The 17,602-nt window shown below is 42.7% G+C and overlaps 1 protein-coding gene across 5 annotated transcripts in view; it reads left to right on the top strand.

Moving 5' to 3' along the window:
• The window catches only part of FGD5 (FYVE, RhoGEF and PH domain containing 5), a 157,308-nt gene that overhangs the window by 76,864 nt on the left and 62,842 nt on the right, over nucleotides 1–17,602 (top strand). For all 5 annotated transcript variants that reach the window (XM_048490925.1, XM_048490926.1, XM_048490927.1 and 2 more), the window contains exons 4-5: nucleotides 2,077–2,135; nucleotides 2,248–2,278. In XM_048490925.1, coding sequence (XP_048346882.1) covers nucleotides 2,077–2,135; nucleotides 2,248–2,278 — 90 coding nt within the window. The remainder of the gene's footprint in view (nucleotides 1–2,076; nucleotides 2,136–2,247; nucleotides 2,279–17,602) is intronic.

The raw sequence follows: 17,602 nt of genomic DNA, 5'->3' as shown, positions 1-17,602 counted from the left end.
TGTTTTAAAAAAATGATTAGTGGAGAGACACTTAGACCTCTCTCTCCTTTTCCCCCCTGTTAAAGTTAACATCTCTATTTTTAAATAATAAATGGCAGGGTTGGTGCCATCCTTTGCAGCTGGTCCTGTTCTTTCCCTGTTCACTGGGTGAAAAAGGAATGTCGCATCAATGGCCCTGAACAGGGTTACTACAAGAATGGTGCTAAATATCAAAGTCATTTTTTAAACAGTTCATCTGGAAAAGCCCTTCGATTCCGAGGAAGATAAGGCTATTAAAAGCAGAGGGGCTTGACTAGGCAGAGAGCCAGAATTTTATGTCAGATCCATTGCTTCCTTCACCAAAGTTCAGACTAACAGCAGGGACTGGAGCCTCTGTTGTTACTGGGAAACAGGAGTCTGGGAAGGAAGTTTACAAAGCTCTCACTACTAGGCTAAAGAGCAGCTTGCAAAAAAAAATCACTTAGATGAAATGGCAGATTTTCATATTTTAAACACTGCTTCATTGGGAGTTAGGAACCTTGATGGTTGAGTGATCAGAACTCCCCCCATCTCCTTGTTCCCAGAAGTCTGTCTCCGGACACTGTCGTCAATCTCGGAGTTCATTTCCTGGTTAAACAAACAGTAATTAAATAACACAAGACAGGGCAACGCCTAGAGACACTGTCTCAAAAGTTGCCCTAGACAGGCTATGTGACACTGGGGGTCCTGGTGTTTTGACTTTTGGCTCAAGACAAATTAATCACTAATAGAAATACAGACTCAGACAAACTGTATATAACAAGGGACAGCGGACATGGGCCAGTGGTGAAATATGCTCCGCTTCTTGGCAGCTTTCAGCCGAGCCATGAATAGAGGACGTGCAGAGTGGCCAGTGTTGCTACCTCTTGCATTTCCTGGCCTTTTAGCACCACTGTGCTTACGAACTTTTTCCTGTATGTCCATCTGTCTGTTCTAGCTGAAAACACTTCCGACTCCCCCAAAAGCATATGCCACCATGAAAACATTCGCTCTTACTTGATGTTGTTTTCCTTATTCAGTAAGTGATCCTTTGAATATGAAATGGTATAGTACAGCCCAGTCTTGTTAGGTCTTGGAAGCTAAGTGGGATTGGAGTGACCACCAAGGGAGACTACCAAGGAAGACCCTGCAGAGGAAGGCAATGGCAGACCACTTCTGATTCTCATTTGCCTTGAAAGCCCCTTGCTGGGATCACCATAAGCAGCTGTGAGTTGACAGCACGTTATACATACACATGCGATGCTTTGGTGTAGAAATGGCACTGATGGCTTTTTATCTGGGACATTTGATGTCTCAGAATATAACATGCAATTAAGGACATGGTAACTTGTGCTTTAGAACTGATCTCCCTCTCTTGCCCTGTTGCCTTTTTGCCTGATGCAGGTCTTCTAGGTTAGTGCGTAGATTTGTGTGGGTATAAACACACACATGTAGAAGAAGACTTGGCCTTTATACCCTGCTTTTCTTTACTATAAGGTGTCTCAAAGTGGCTTACCATTGCCTTTTCTTCCCCTTCTTCCCCACAACCTTGTGAGGTAGATGGGGCTGAGAGAGTTGGAGGAAAGCTTGGACTAGACTAAGGTCACTCAGCAGGTTTTGTCTGGAGGAGCTTGGTTTAAGAAAAGGTATCCATATATATTGACTATAACTTAGAGAATAGAACAGAACTATGGTATCTTAATAGCCCAATCCACAAACTCCCGGTGACTGGAGATGGTACTGCTGCCACGCTGCATCCAGAGAGCTTTCAGGCAGCATGGGGAGGCCACTAAAACAAACAAAAAACCCAGCCACCTGAAAGCCCTCCATAGGGTGTTCCTGACCCTAAAGCCCAGGTAGAAGCCTTCTGATGTCGGCTCTGCCTCCAGGAATGCTCACTATTGTGGCAGTAAGGTGCAACAGTGATATTGTGCTGGTTTGCTGTATGTGTCAAATGTCTAAAATTACCCTCCAGATGACCTCAGCATCTCTAGATGATTGAATCCCAGTGATGTATAGATTGCTATTTTACTAAAGAGTTGGAGTCGTAGTGATCCTTGTGTATTTTGTTTTTAACAGAAAGAAGGACAATCCAGAGCCCACCTCATCGCCCAGGAACTTGTGTCTTCTGAGAAAGCGTGAGTTCACAACCTAAAATTTGGTTTGCTGGTATCTTCTTGCTCATTCCACAGTGGTTCATTCAGCCTTCACTGGAAGGCAATTAATAGAACTGTTGTCTCTTTTTCATAGATATGTGGAGATGCTCCGGCAGTTACATATGGTAAGTAAATCATTTTAATTGCTGAAACCTAATTGCCCTCTCACTTAGTAATAATTTAGGAGACAGGAAAAGCATTGAAGAGGCTGAGGTGAACTCTGTGAGGAGTGGCTTGTAGCTTGTCATGCAGAAATGCTTCTTGAGGCATTGTGGAGAAGTCTGTCTTGTGATAAAAGAAGTTATCCTCCTTTGCACATGCCAAAAGTCTAGAGCACTTCATCAGTAAGAATGGATTCTTGGCCATATATCTTGTGAGGAGAATTTGCCTTAGGACAATCATTCTCTTGAAAGCTATCCCACAAGTAGAGGAGAAGGGCATTCAGAAAGAGTTTACAATTGATTTGGAGGCATTAGGCCTGAGACAGAGCTGAGCAGTTTGACAGTATACTAGGTGAAAATTAATGCAAGTTAGCCTTGGGTTGGGGAAAAATTGTTTTAGGCATGGAATAACTCCCTGGAATCATTATTGTGTCTTGCTACGCTTAGAAATATGCTTCATGAATGAGCTATATTAGCATGATTTTTGATATGCACTGTAAATTCTCACTTGGATTCTGGAACTGCATCATACACAGGTTTATTGAATCATAGAATCATAGAGTTGGAAGAGACCCCAAGCGCCATCAAGTCCAACCCCCGGGCATGCAGGAATACACAATGAAAGCACTCCTGACAGTTGGCCATCCAAACACATGTTCAGTTTGTGGTCTACTAAGACTCCCAGATCCCTTCCGCATGTGTCACTCATCCTCTATCTGTGCATTTCATTTTTTGTGCCTAACTATAGTGTCTTGCATTTATCTCTGTTGAAAGTCATTTTGTTAGTTTTGGTCCAGCTCTCTAATCTGTACAGGTCATTTTGAATTCTGACCCTGTTCTCTGGGGTAGTAGCTACCCCTCCTATTTTGGTGTCATCTGCAGATTTGGTTAGCATGACCCCTATTCCATCATCCAAGTCACTGATAAAAATATTGAATAGCACTGGCCCAGGACAAAACCCTATAGCACTGCACTAGTCACTTCTCTCCAGGATGAAGATGAGTCATTGGTGAGCACCTTTTGGGTTCAGTCAGTCAACCAATTACAAATCCATCTAACAGTAGCAATGTCTAGCCCGCATTTTATTAACTTGCTTGCAAGAATACTATGAGGAACCTTGTCAGAGGCCTTACTGCAATTAAAATTTGCCACTAAAAAAAAGAAAGATAAGATTAGCCTGGCCTGACTTGTTTTTAAGAAACCCATGCTGACTTTTAGTGACCATGGCATTCCCTTCTCAATGCTTACAGACTGTCTGTTTAATGATCTGCTGTAGAATCTTTCCTGTTATTGATGTCAGGTTGACTGGGCGGTAATTGCTTGGGTCCTCTTTTTTCCTCTTTTTGAAGGTGGGGACAACATTTGCCTTCCTTCAGTCCGCTGGGACTTCTCCTGTTCTCCAGGAATTCTCAAAGATTATAGCAAGTGGTTCTGAGATTGTTCTGCCAGTTCTTTTAATACCCAGGATGTAGTTCTTCAGGCCCGGAGAGTTGTAGCTAGGTATTTCTGTACTACCTCTTTATATATTCTGTGCTGAATTTCCCCTACTGCATCTTCTGTTCCATTTCCCCCCAGCTGGGCACTGCTTTCCTCTTGGGAAAAAACCAAGGCAAATAAGGTGTTGATTAGTTCTGCCTTTTCTCCATCTCCTGTTAGCATTTTGCCATCTTCTCCATGCAGTAACCCTACAGCCAAAGTCTTGTGCAGCCAAAGGCTTGTGGGGTTTTTTCATGCAAGACACATTTGCAGTAATGAGATTATTTTACAGGATTTGTCTTGTCAGTGCAAAATCCCTAAATAATTACCAAGTCAAATAGCTGCCTTGCTCTTAAACAATTAATCAATTAGTTAGCTGATTAGTAAATATCACAGAGTTGTCCCTGGAAATTACATTTAATGAAGATAGATGATGATAGCCAAATAAATCCTAACAGATCATGTATTGTAGTGAAAAGATTCTAAGACACATTGCCTGGAACAGTTCAATAGCAATATTTATTTTCATGGTCCTACACCTGAAGCCTGCTGGGTGATCATGGGCTAGTCAAAGTTCTCTCAGAACTCTCTCAGCCCCACCAACCTCACAAGATGTCTGTTGTGGGGAGAGGAAGGAGTTTGTAAGCCACTTTGAGACTTCTTACAGGAGAGAAAGGTAGTATATAAACCAAAACTCTCCTGCTCCTGCTCCTGCTCCTGCTCCTGCTCCTGCTCCTCCTCCTCCTCATCATCATCTTTCTTCTTCTTCTTCTTCTTCTTCTTCTTCTTCTTCTTCTTCTTCTTCTTCTTCTTCTTCTTCTTCTTCTTCTTCTTCTTCTTCTTCTTCTTCTTCTTCTTCTTCTTCTTCTTCAGGGCTAGCCACTAGTGGCACTCACCATCACTATCCTGTATTCCTTCATCCTGTTATCACGTCAACTTCTTTGCCCTAACATCCGACATCTGTTGTGATATGAGCACCTCTGGTGGCAAGTTTGAATCCATACTGACTAGAAATTTCATCCAGACTTAATTCACTTCTGCCTTGCTAACAATTCTTGGAAACCTTATGTGACGTTGAGCTAATCAATTGTCTCTTAGAATAAAGAATATATAAGTAGTGTAGATGTTAGGATATTTTATTCCTTGCCTCATATCCACAAAACTGGTAATGGCTCCTTGTTCCTTGTCCCCTCCTTTCCTTTTCCTCAGGATCCTGCCTTTAAAGATCCAAATAGCCCCACCCCTTCCCTAGATGTACTTGGGCTCTCCCTGAGGGAGGGCAGTGATCCCTTCTATTAGTCTGCTGGATGGCTCCTCCCCTCAAACTGACTTCCCTCTCTCCTGCCCTACTGATTATGGCAGGAGTTTGGCTGGGGTAGGCTGCCAAACTTTGGTGTGTCCTCTCCTCATTTCCCCCTGTTTGCTATAGGACTTACTTTCCCTTGTGCAGGCCTCTCTGGCCCCTCTGGCTTCTGCCTTGACAGTGAAAGTTGCCATCTTCTCTGAGCTCCTTCAATGGTGAACCTTCCATCTGCCTCTGAAGTCATGGTTCCTGTTAAGGGCACTGTGCTGTCACCCAGGAAGCTGCTGGACTCTCTATTGGTGGGCATGGGGCTGCTGGGAGTTGCATCTTCCACAGTGGCAGTGGAGGGTCTGGCCTTGAGTCTGATAGTATATTTGGAGAACAAAAGATACACACCTTAGGCCACAAGTATTGTCAAGCTAACATACGTACGTAAGTGCTGTCAAGTCACAACTGACTTATGCCATCCACAAGGGGCTTTCCAGGCAAATAAAGGTGGTTTGCAGAGGTGGTTTGTCATTGCCTTTCACTGCAGAGTCTTCCTCAGTGTTCTCCCATCCAAGTACCAACTGGATCAAGTCTGACAAGATTGGGCTATACAATGCCACCTTCCCTTTCAGGGTTGTGAGGCTAATATCCTAAATGAGAAAGTATCCACCAAAACTGCTCCTTGTAATCTTGGAAGGCTGCCTGTTCAAAGAGTCTTACTTGATGTATCATTCTGGAGTTTCCAAAGGTAAATGGTGCACTGGGTTATTCTCATTCAGTAGTTCCATTTTCTTTTGTCTGTGAAACCCATCAGATAAGTCTGGAATGTAATTTTGTCTATTCTTATCTAATTTCAAGCTTGCAGTTGTATCTAACAGTTCTTTTTTATGCTTGTGTTTAGAAAATACATTTGGCAATGGCTAGAGATTCTTTTATATATACATTTCTTTCCATCTGGAAACAACATCTCAAAATTATTAAACCATCCAGTATAAAATTAGGCTACTGTCAGGAAAATGCAGCTTGTATACTGACTTGAACCGGTGCAGTGATACAGAATTGGCAAGAAAATATAAGCTGAGGAAAACAAATTGTGATTCCTTTCCTAAAATCCAAAGTGCTTATATATCTTTGCTATCCCATAGGTAAACTAGTACACCTTTTTCATACAGCTGATGCATACTGCAGATGCTCTGTAGCATTATATATTGCTCTGTTTGCCAACAGCAACATTTTGTTAAAAGGCAAAAGGGAAATTGACCTTGTGTTCATGATTATTTAAACACGTAGAATAGCCAATTAGTATGATTGCAGCGGGGAGCAGATACCAGCAATTGCTGGACAGAGCTGCTGAGTCGCTTGCAGAGGTCTTATTAATCACCGATGGAGCAGTTGGAGGTTGTTTCTATTAAAGGCTTTGGGCCAGTCATAGCATGACATGCAAATGACCTTCAAGTGGCTTCTCTATAGCTAATTCTGAACATGGCTCCAATGTGCAGATCAAAAATTGGCAAAAGTGGACTCATGTGTAGCAGAAGGGGATTCCCTACAAACCCCCGCAAAGCTCCAGGCTTGCAGAAAAATCATACAAGATTTTTAAAAAGTTTATTTAAAAAACCCCAAACCAGAAAAATTGAGTCCATGCTTATATTAGAGTTACCAACCTCCAGATGGGACCTGGAGAGCTCCCAGGATTACACTTGATCTCTAGACTATTAAAATCACTCCCCTGAAGAAAATCACTGCTTTGTAGGGTGGACTATATGGCATTATACACAGGTCCCTCCTCTCCCCAAATCCTGACCTCCCCAGGCTTCTCCCACATAAGTCCAGGAATGTCTAACCCAGAGTTGGCAACTTCAGCTTGTATAGCCGCCACACTGCAACTTTTTTAAAAAAACGTGAAGATCTCACATGATCAATAGTCAGCATTACAACCAGATATTTCAAAATCAATACAATTGGGTCGGCAGTCAAAACATCCCTATAATTGCTGCAGTAGTTCTTTGATCAGTATATGTCCTAACTGTGAACCTGCAATCTAACTTTAAAGCCATCTGTTTCTCTAAGCGATCTTCCCTCATCCTTTCTTTCTTTCTTTCTTTCTTTCTTTCTTTCTTTCTTTCTTTCTTTCTTTCTTTCTTTCTTTCTTTCTTTCTTTCTTTCTTTCTTTCTTTCTTTCTTTCTTTCTTTCTTTCTTTCTTTCTTTCTTATCCAAGCTTTTCTAGGAATCTCTCCCTTGTATATGTGCTATCTGTTCTTTGTACCACTTTTTTTTGTCAGCACAAATTATGGGAATGATGACAACCCATACAAAAGTGATATGGAAGCTTCAATATTATGTCTTTTTAAAAACCCAAATTCATAGGCCTTTCCCCAAATAATATTTATGTTGGCCCTCCAGCCAGTTGTAATGGGAGCAAGCTTCCACTCATGATATGTCACTGTCATTTTGTCTGCATTCTAAAGTGAAATTTGAAACAAGCTTAAAATGTATTTCCCATGTGCTTTGGTGTGCACAAACAGAACACTGTGTTTTTTAAGACTCTCATTTGCATGTACCTGAGCTGTGCAGGTATGGAAAATGCACACATTGGCTAAGTTTGCACAAAATTGTGGCCATTAGTATTGGGAGATTCATGAGGAGTAGCATGATCCTGGTGTGTGAGCCTCTGAAAGGGGATGCACATGCTCCATCTTGGATAATCTACCAGTGGCCTCTGCACCACTGGAGCTGCTGAAAAGCAGGAGAATTGCTGGGCTGCTGTTTTGCAGCACTGCTGTTGCTGATGACTGGAAGATGTACAGGGGGCAGGGTAACTTACTAGTGGCCTTGAAGGACAGGAGGTTTAGGAGACCTGATAAACTAATAAAGTTCCATTCAATGTATAACTTTTACCTTAACGTTGGCTCATTAGTCTAAAAAAACTCATTATTTAGCTCACATTAGATGTCTGTAGGTTCCTGGAAGAACCTGCTTGGGCCTGGTTTGCTCTCCTGGCTGCCATTGTTTGATTCCCTCATGACAGGTGGAAACACTTAGAGTGTGAACATTCATGTACTCTTTCCAGTCTTATTCCATACTCAGTAATATGAACTTTTGGAAAATGCAAATTTTCAAAATTTTCAAGCTCTATCCTGAATTAAGACCAAAAACAAGCCATAAGAAGAACTGCACTATTTTTTCTCAAAAAGTCCTGTTTATAGATTAGCTTCCAAAAGCCTACTTGAAAAATCTTACATTTCTTTTGAAATATAAATAACATAGGGACACTCCTCACTTCTTCTGTGAATGTTCCCTAGTGCTGAAACCACCACTGCATAAGGCTGCACTGTGGCTGATCAGAAAGTTTGATGGGAGAGCTCAACCTAGCAGAAGCCCCTGGGAATAGAGTTTCCAACCTCCAGACAGTAGCTAGAGATCTCCTGGGATTACAACTCATCTCCAAGCAAGAGAGATCAGTTCACCTAGAGAAAAGGGACACTTTAGAAGGAAGACACAATGGCATTATACCCCATCGAAGTCCTTCCCCTCCCCAAACCCTACCCTCCTCAAGCTGTGCCTCCAAAGTCTCCAGGTATTTTCCATTCCAGAGCTGGCAACTGTACCTCAGAAGATCTGAAGTTCAAACAGAATTCAGCCCAAATAATCTGTTTTTATGGCTATACTGCAGAAAAATTGATAAACAGGAACATTATTCTGGGATAAACCATTCTTTCTATTTCATTATCGTCATCCCTGCCCACATTACATTTTTTTGAGGGGGGAAAAGGCTATATTTAAATATCTTATGTTGTTATTTCCACTGTTACATCTCCATATGTGAAACAAAAAGAAAAGGCCAGAAAAAGAAAAGCCTTTCATTTTCTGAAGGGCCCAAGGACACCTTTTTTTTCTTATGCCCCCCTCCCCAAACAGATCACCACCCCATTTAGCATAACAGAATTCTGTTTGGCCTTTCTGTAGAAGCCTTAATGGTTTGATTGATTGCCAAAATGATGACATTTCCATTCACCCACTCTACTATTCAATTGGAAGAGTGGAAACATTGTGTGAGTTCAAACCATATATCAGCTGGTGTGGTTTAAAAATAAACAGTTTGATGATAATCTAGAAGCTTAGCTGCTTTTTATCCAATTTTAATAATTATTATTTTATGAAGGACACCAGCAAACTGAGGAAATTGGTGGGGAGAGAAAGCTGAGGAAACTGGCAAAAATATTTTAGACAATACTAAGGACAAGTTTTCATATAAGTATATTCATTGCCTGACAAGTACAACATCAAGTAATGACTTTCTTGGGAACTGCTACAAAGCTAATACAAAAAGAACTTTCTTATGACCCAATGTCACTTCCAATTCACTGAGGTTTTCAGATGTGCTGTGCTGTGGAGGCACCAAAGTGTCACAGTTTTTACCTGAGCTTTTTCATGCCGTTGTTGTCCACAGGGATGTACTAGCTACAGGGACATGTGGACCCCCCCCCCCAGAGGCTGGCCACACCCTCCCCACTCGTTCCTCAGTGCCAGGGTGAGTGGAGCTGGCTAAGATGGTTGCCGTGGCGGCAGGCCAGCTCCTGTCCTTCCCAGGATGGCCAGGGAGGGCAGGAGCCGGCCTGCCACCATGGTGCCCACCAGAGCCGCCCACCTGAGCCGCCTGCTGCTGAACCCTGCCCCCTGGCCTCCCTGCTGGCTGTTGTAAGTGGGGTGTGGGGGGCACAGGGAGCCAGGCATGGGAGTGGGCGCAGGGAGCCAGGGCAGGGGGTTGGGGGTGCAAGAAGCCAGTCATGCCCTGGGCGCCATTTTCGCCCGGTATGCCTCTGGTTGTCCATATATTGTTTTCATGGGTTACTCATGACTCCTCCATGATTTGCAAGATCAAATCAAAGGTGATTTGAGAAAACATGGGAAAAAATGAGGAAACCATGGAAAGACATTATGATCTGAGGAAACAGAAAAAAATATTGCAACTTGGCACTCAAACCTTAGGAAAGCCTGTGTTGAAAATCCTCTGACCAGTAGAGTCAATTCATACATCAACTGCATTGAGTATTCAAATGATTAGAAATCAAGTGTTATAAGTGTTTGTGTGAACTGGTTTTTGAGCCCTTTAAATAGTTTGTGTGCTATTTGGCTTTCATGTAAATATGAACTAGAACACGGGAAATAAAATGAATACACTATTTGTCAGTGTGAGTTTCCCATTTGCAGTTCAGACAGATTAAAACCTTAACTGTAAGAAAACCCTTGAGTAGGACATGATAGCAGATCCCAAATATCAGGATCCCAAAAAGCAGGATAAAATCAGTGAGTTCAAATTGTAGACAAATTTAGGATGGTTGTCATTGTTTTAGGTTGGATGTTGGAATATATTATTCCACCTTCAGCCTTGACCACTAAATAAAATTCCCAGTTTTCTTGTCTGAGTATTTTCTGTTTGAATATTTTCTGCTTTCACACATGCTGACACTCAGTATATTTCAAGTCAGATCCACTCCCTGATTGAAATCCCTTCAGAGTAGATGTTTAACACACAGTTAGAGGACTTGATGTTGACTCACAGGAATACAAATTCAAAAGCTCACATAACTTTTCCTCTTAGATTCCTCCTCCCTTTCTGAGTCAGGTACTTGCTCCACCAATCAGAGCACAGGTCAGCTTACCCAATCAGGGTGTTTTCCACTTCCTAGGAAGTTTACCCCCACTTTGTTCTGATAGCACATTCTACTGCCTGACTTGCACTTTTACACCTCCATTTCCTGCAGCTGAATGAGATTACTTGTGTTTCTCCAAGGTATATCCATACATTTGTGCTGCTAAAAACTTTACAGTGAATTTATGTAAAATTTGAAAACTGAACTCAGAAATTTGATGTGTGTGTTAAATTAGCTTCATTCTAAAGTGAAACTTGAAACAAGAAATCTGAAAGGCTGTTTCTGTTGGTTTAATACAATCTCAAGGGTTGCTCTTTGATACTAACCAAGGCTGTTTCCAGACGTGCCGTACAGCTGGCAATGCCTTCCACGCCGCAAGAATTCTGCCGGCGCTGGAGGCGGAGGCTGTTCGCGATGCAGCATGTATGCGCTCCGGAGAGGTCGGGCAGGCGGCTCCGCGATGGAAGCTGCCTCTTCGCTCTTGACCATCCAGCCGGGCAGCCACGCTGGTCGCCGAGTTGCTGCCCATCGCTGCCCCTCCTCACCTCCAGTAGGGTCGGAGGGACAGCATGGGCGTAGCCTACTCTGCCAGCAGGCCGACCAACGGGACAAGGTGAGTGGACGGGAAGTGGAAATAAGCTGCTTTTCCGGCGGGTGTTCGCATTGAAGACAGCAAAGTTGGGGAAAACAACCCTTTAAAGGGTTGTTTTTCAGGGCGGCGTCAGGGGAGGGGGGAGCGCCGCCTGTGCGAATGGCTCCCTGGGGACGGCGTTTATCCCATCCCCAGGGCGCCATTAAAGGGCCGTGCGGAAACGGCCCAAGTTTGATGTGCAAGAAAATAAACTACATCTGATTAAGTTACTCGAATAGCTGTAAATGTGCATTCGCTCTCTAATGTATACAGTCTTTTTAAAACCAGTTATTGTTCTTTGTGGTCCAGCTGGGAATGTTACTAGGCTTAATAATTTCAATAACATACTTTGTCATACAGAGATGTTACAATTATTTATGCCTTTCTAAATGCTGTACAATGAATGTGTAGTTGTTACATAACTGTGTTGCAGTCTGGATGGCTTCCTGTGAGGTTATGCTCCTTTTGCAGTGACGTTGAATGTTCCAGGTGCTCAGACCACACTTCTGTGTTCTGTCCAGCCCAGTTGTAACTGATTCTATCTCAGCTTGAATACAGCATCGTGCTGGTAGTCTTAGATGTCATCAGGTAGGGCCGTCTTAATACATGGGCATGTTGGGCAGTTGCCTGGGGGACCTGCAAGCATAGGGGCCCCATGCTAATCTATGTATGTTGTGATGTGATGTCAGTGAATAAATAAATAGTATACTATGCTAAACTAGAAATATTTGGTTTTGGAAAATGCATATTTAGCATGTATTTTACTAAAGATAATGAACAACGTTAATGTTTAATTTTTATAACAAGTGGACATTGGGATTCGCCTCTGATTTAGTATGTGTGTGTGTGTGTGTGTGTGTGTGTGTGTGTGTGTGTGTGTGTGTGTGTGTGTGTGTGTGTGTGTGTGTGTGAGAGAGAGAGAGAGAGAGAGAGAGAGAGAGAGAGAGAGAGAGAGAGAGAGAGAGAAACAGCCTTAACAGGCTTAATTTTACTAGAGCAAAACCTGCCTTCAGCTCTGGATGGCCTGTCATTGGAATCCTCTGGATGGCCTGTCATTGGAATCCTTGTCATATACAAGCTCTGTTCTCCACATTCTTGCTTACACTGTCGCCACCCATTTGTAATACTGGACATTTTTAAAGAGCAGTCATATTTTGCATGGAATAAACAGAGGGTTAGGAGCCAAAGTAGTCAAAATATCCATACGTGTAATGAGATGTGAACCTCTGTTAATTAACTGGAAGTGATTGGGGAGGGTTCGTGAGTGATTAGCCAAAAGTTTACTTTCTGCCTTGGATTTCCTGGCCAGTGTTGAAAGTTCAGTTGGACCAATCAAGGGCTTGTTTTGCTAATGAAATCCTTCAATGAATGGGAGAAGTCTAGCAAAATAAAAGAACTACTCTGGCTGCTACAGTGCCTGAAGCACTCAACAGAAACATAGAGGCATATAACATCTGAGAACAATAGCCTGTTTTCACTTGCAACTGATTCATTTATTCTTCTGTTTCTTCATTTTTTCCTTACCAGCAGGTGGGAAAAGGACTTTTAATAGGTCTTTGCAGCAGGAACAGGAAGCCAGAATAGCTGTCAGACCACTTAGTATCCCTTCTCTGAAAATCCACATGGGAAATTGTGCCAACCCCACTTGGTACATGGCCAAGTATTTTGTAAAGAACCTACTGAGGCAGCTTTTGAAACATGCATCCTACAGTTTGCCAGTGCATAGCCTCATTTGGCGTCTGTGTGTATACTGAGATCAGAAACCATGACCTAGATTCTATCTAGCAGTGGGGAAATAACAGGCAAATTGTGTCTGCAGTGTTAGTCACAATTTACTGCAACACATCTCTCACTGGAAAAACAAGACTGGGGCATGAAAAGATTTGGAAAAATCTGTGTTCTGGCTAGTACAAGGGCATTTGCAATGCCATCCTAAGAACCATTTCCTGAAAGTAAGCCACACTGGAGCCCTGGCCTGGCCTGACCTGGCAAGCCTGGTCTCTTCAGATCTCAGAAGTTATGCAGGATCAGTCTTGGTCAGTATTTGGACGGGAGATCACACAGGAATACTATCGTCGCTATGCAGAAGAAGGTCATGGCAAACCACACCTCGTTTCTCGCTTTGAAAACCCTATTGGATTGCCATAAGTCAGCTACAACTTGACAGCACTTTACACACACAAACCCCGTTGAACAGATCTGAGTAGGGTTTTCAAGCAGACTTCCTCAGGATTGCTCTGTCATTCTTTACCTTCAAATGTGATGCTTTCTCCTTATTCAAGAAATGTTGGTTTTCGGATTTTCAAAACTGCCACAGCAGAAAAAGGAGCATGTTGCTTGCTAACCTTTCCACATCTCTGTGTCCTGCCTCAGTCTCTCGGAGTTCATTATCAGTAGCATTTACGTTCCTTGGTGGTGAGTTACAGTGCAATCCTGAAAGGGGGTGGTTGTGCCATGGCTTGCTGCGCCATGAACAACAAGCTAAAAATGGCACTGTCCCTTCCCCAATGAAAGTGGCTTGTGCACCTCCACAGGCTGCACCACTGATTTTGGCCATGTAAGTCTGCACTGGCAAATGGTGGTGTTTCCAGGGCAAAAGGGGTCCGGAAGCTGACTAAAGGCAGCCCTGGGAATGCCTGCTTCAGCCCTGTTGTGGGCTCCTGTACTGAAGAAGCATTGGCTCTGTGTTTTCACTGGCGCCCAGCTGTCACATTACCAGTGGCTCCCCAAGACCAGCATGTGCCTCTGTGCTGATGTAAGTGCCTCTTATGCTGGCGCAAGTGGCATTTAAGCTGATGCCAAGGTCACACCTCTTCCTGTGAGGTTTTGGTCCCTCCCTCAGGATTGCACTGTTTGTGTATCTATATTCTAAATAAATGAAGTTATTTCCCAGAAATGTGATCAGACTTTTGGTGAGTCATGTGGTAGTTTTTGATGGGTAAGGTTAAACTGGTATGGGTAGTTTTAATTTGATATGTGGTGGTATTTAATTTGAAGCTTTTAATACTACTTTGGATATGTTATGAAACTGAAAAATGCATTGCCTTCCAAAAAGACATATCCTTACAATGAATAACCCAACAGTGTGTGAATACATTGCACTTACTAACAACATGATTACTCTTTAATAGTCCACTCCACTTTTTAATAACCATGGTGGTATTTTCCATTGGAGTAAGATTTAATACCTTTCTAACCCACCCTGAAATTGAGGAAACCATTAGGGTTTTCCAGTTTCTAGTCCACAAAGTCTTTCCTGCCACGTTAAATTTTTAATAAGACATCTATAAGTTTTAGTATAATCAAAGGATTTGGATGTTTTGTAATTAGTCAATACAATTAATAACACCGTAAATATCTTTCCAGTATTTTTCAGCCGGCAAAGAAGTTGCCAGTGACTAGATAACATTTCCAACATTTGTAAAATAGTTATATACTTGTATCCTGCCCTTCCTCCAAGGAGTTTAAGGCTACTACCTTGAACATGTAAAATATGTTTTGCCATACTCCTACTGCAAGAAGCTAAGAGCAGCATGCATAGTCCTCCATTTTATCCTCACAATAGCCTTGTAAGTTGTTAGGCTGAGACAGTGGTTTGTTGAAGGTAACCCCGCAGTCTCCATGGCTGCAGGGAAATATTAATCCCAGCCTCCATAGTTGGAGTCTCACCTAACAACAGATGGTGGGAGCTACTGTTCAAGAAACTCAGAGTAAGATAGAGACAGCCGTGTTCTGTTATGTGCTCCCAGCATCTTCCCAGGTATAATTCAGGTTAATTTGTGAACTGGGGATTAGACATTTTGATGGAGCAGAGGTACTATTAGTGCTGCCATGGTGACTAAAGGTGAACTTCTATGCTCAGAGGCAGTCAACCTCTGTGCACTGTTGTAAGACTTCCAGAGGGTGGGTAGTCTGTGAGACAAGAAGCTGGACTAGATGGACCATTAGTGTGATCCAGTAGACCTCTTCTTTCATTCTTAATTTACACATTAATTCCCACATAAATATTTGTTAACTTCAGAAATAACAGATTGAACAGCATTAATTTCAAAAACAACAGATTTAAATAGTCAGGTGAAGTTGCTCCAGTTCATCGGAGCAATGGTTTTATAAACATCCTACTAGACCAGGGGTAGGGAACCTGCGGCTCTCCAGATGTTCAGGAACTACAATTCCCATCAGCCCCTACCAGCATGGTCAATTGGCCATGCTGATAGAGGCTGATGGGAATTGTAGTTCCTGAACATCTGGAGAGCCGCAGGTTCCCTACCCCTGTACTAGACCCAGGATTCAACCCTCATGTGATTCACTGACCTGCAAGCATGTAACAGGATTATCATGACATCACTGTGTGATAGAAAGATGAGCTGGAATTATGATCTCACTGTTTCTAAACCAGGACTGTAAGCAAGGAGATAGATAGCCCCATCCAAAACCCTTGCACGGGACACAGAACTGCTGGGGCACCACCCTGCCACCTCCAAGAGATTTTTTAAGTGGCACAGTGATAGGGAAGGGAAAAAATGCAACCCCCTCCCTGCCTCCAGATAGCCTTCCTTATGGCTTACAGAACTTAGGCCACCCAAATCCCCAAGAATGCCCCCCGCCCCCACCATTCTGCTGTCTGATCGGGATGCCAATGCAGCCCTACCTCAGTCTGGACCTCCAGGTTTTGCCCCAGCAGAACTGAGGAGTGGGCAGCCACTGGCTCTTCTGCCTCCTCTGCTGTGGTAAGTGCCCCAGGGAGGGAAAACATGTCAGTTCAAGGACCCTGCCACTCCCCAATCTCTTTCAGGAACACCTCCCCCCCCTTGGGACAGAAAAATCAAGCCAAGCCTAAGGAGGTGTACCATAGTAAGGAACAAGCCATAGGTCAGAGCCATGAAAGGGATCCTTTTCACCTCAGTGACTTTGTCATGCTTTCCTTCTTCCAGGATTTATGTAAAGAGAGGCATAGTGCCTTCTTTCTATGCATATGCATGTTGTCCTTTCAAAAAGCATAAGTGGTGATTCTTCAGCATCTTGTGACCCAACAAGGTGGGCTTTATAACCTGAAGTACAAAAATTAGGTACGGCATAAAACACTAAAAAAAAGAGAAACCCACCATATCCTGGCTGCAAAATATGATGCAGGTCACAGCTTAGATATAAGTGTTTTAATAGTGGGAAAATAAGTGGGAAAAGTGACAAATGTGTAATTAGTTACACACACAAGCATCCTATACACAGAACATCAGCCTAAAAGTCCAGGCATCTTAATATCATCAGCAGTCACAAAAGTCAATGATGTCTACAGCAGAGATTCTTCTTAGTTACTGAAATCAACTCAGCCGGATCAAACTGAAAGGATAGTTTCCTCTCTCAACAAAAAATAGTACAGATGGAAATCCCCTCAGTGGGCAAGCCTCCAAAAAACTGCTGTTTCTAAAGGCTGCTGACAATCATAAACAATTATAGCTGGTCTCTAGATCAGCTTCCTTAGACAAAATTGCAGGTTTGAAACTTTGTAGACTCTATGGACTTATACCCGGCCGAGGCTCCCTCCCCTTACCCCAACCCCACCCTCCCAAGGCACCGCCCTCAAACATCCGGGAATTTCCCTAGCTAGAGTTGGCAACCCTGCTTTCAAGTTGAGGGTGGCTAGTATTTTTGTTTGTTTGGCTGTGTTTTTCAGATGATGGATTGGGAGGCCTTTCAGGTATTGTGATTGATTGGAGTTATTGAGACTGCAAAAGTACTTTACCCTTGATTAATGGTTTCTCAAACCCTCAGCAGTTTATTCAACAGCGTAATTTTTTTTTTAATGGATGCTTATTGCGATGATTATTAGGCATCAGGTTTGGGGGATTAATCATTGCAAGGCTGGCTATCTGGGCTATTGGAATTAAACCGTCCATCTGAGAATTAATTATAATCACACTGTAATCCAGGCAATTAATGATTAATTAAATTTGCTGGAGTTATATGAGAAAGCAATATTGGCCTTTCTTATTCGTCAGTGATTATATTCAACTCTGTAAACTGAAGTGATTTTTTGTAGGTTTAGGGTGTACCTTTATAGACTATCAATAGTGTGATTTGTAGCAAGCTCTGAAGAAAAAAAAAGTTGTGAGATTAATGGATTTAGAGTTTAGATGGTTGGCTTTATATTTCCATACGTATGTTACAATGAAGGGCTAGACCATTTTTTCAAGCTAACGTATCACAGTAGAATCTGTAGGTTAAACAAATGAGA

This window comes from Sphaerodactylus townsendi, linkage group LG03, assembly GCF_021028975.2.
Source record: "Sphaerodactylus townsendi isolate TG3544 linkage group LG03, MPM_Stown_v2.3, whole genome shotgun sequence".
NCBI lineage: Eukaryota > Metazoa > Chordata > Lepidosauria > Squamata > Sphaerodactylidae > Sphaerodactylus > Sphaerodactylus townsendi.
Note: the sequence above shows the minus strand (reverse complement) of the source record. Positions and strands in the feature narration are given on the sequence as shown.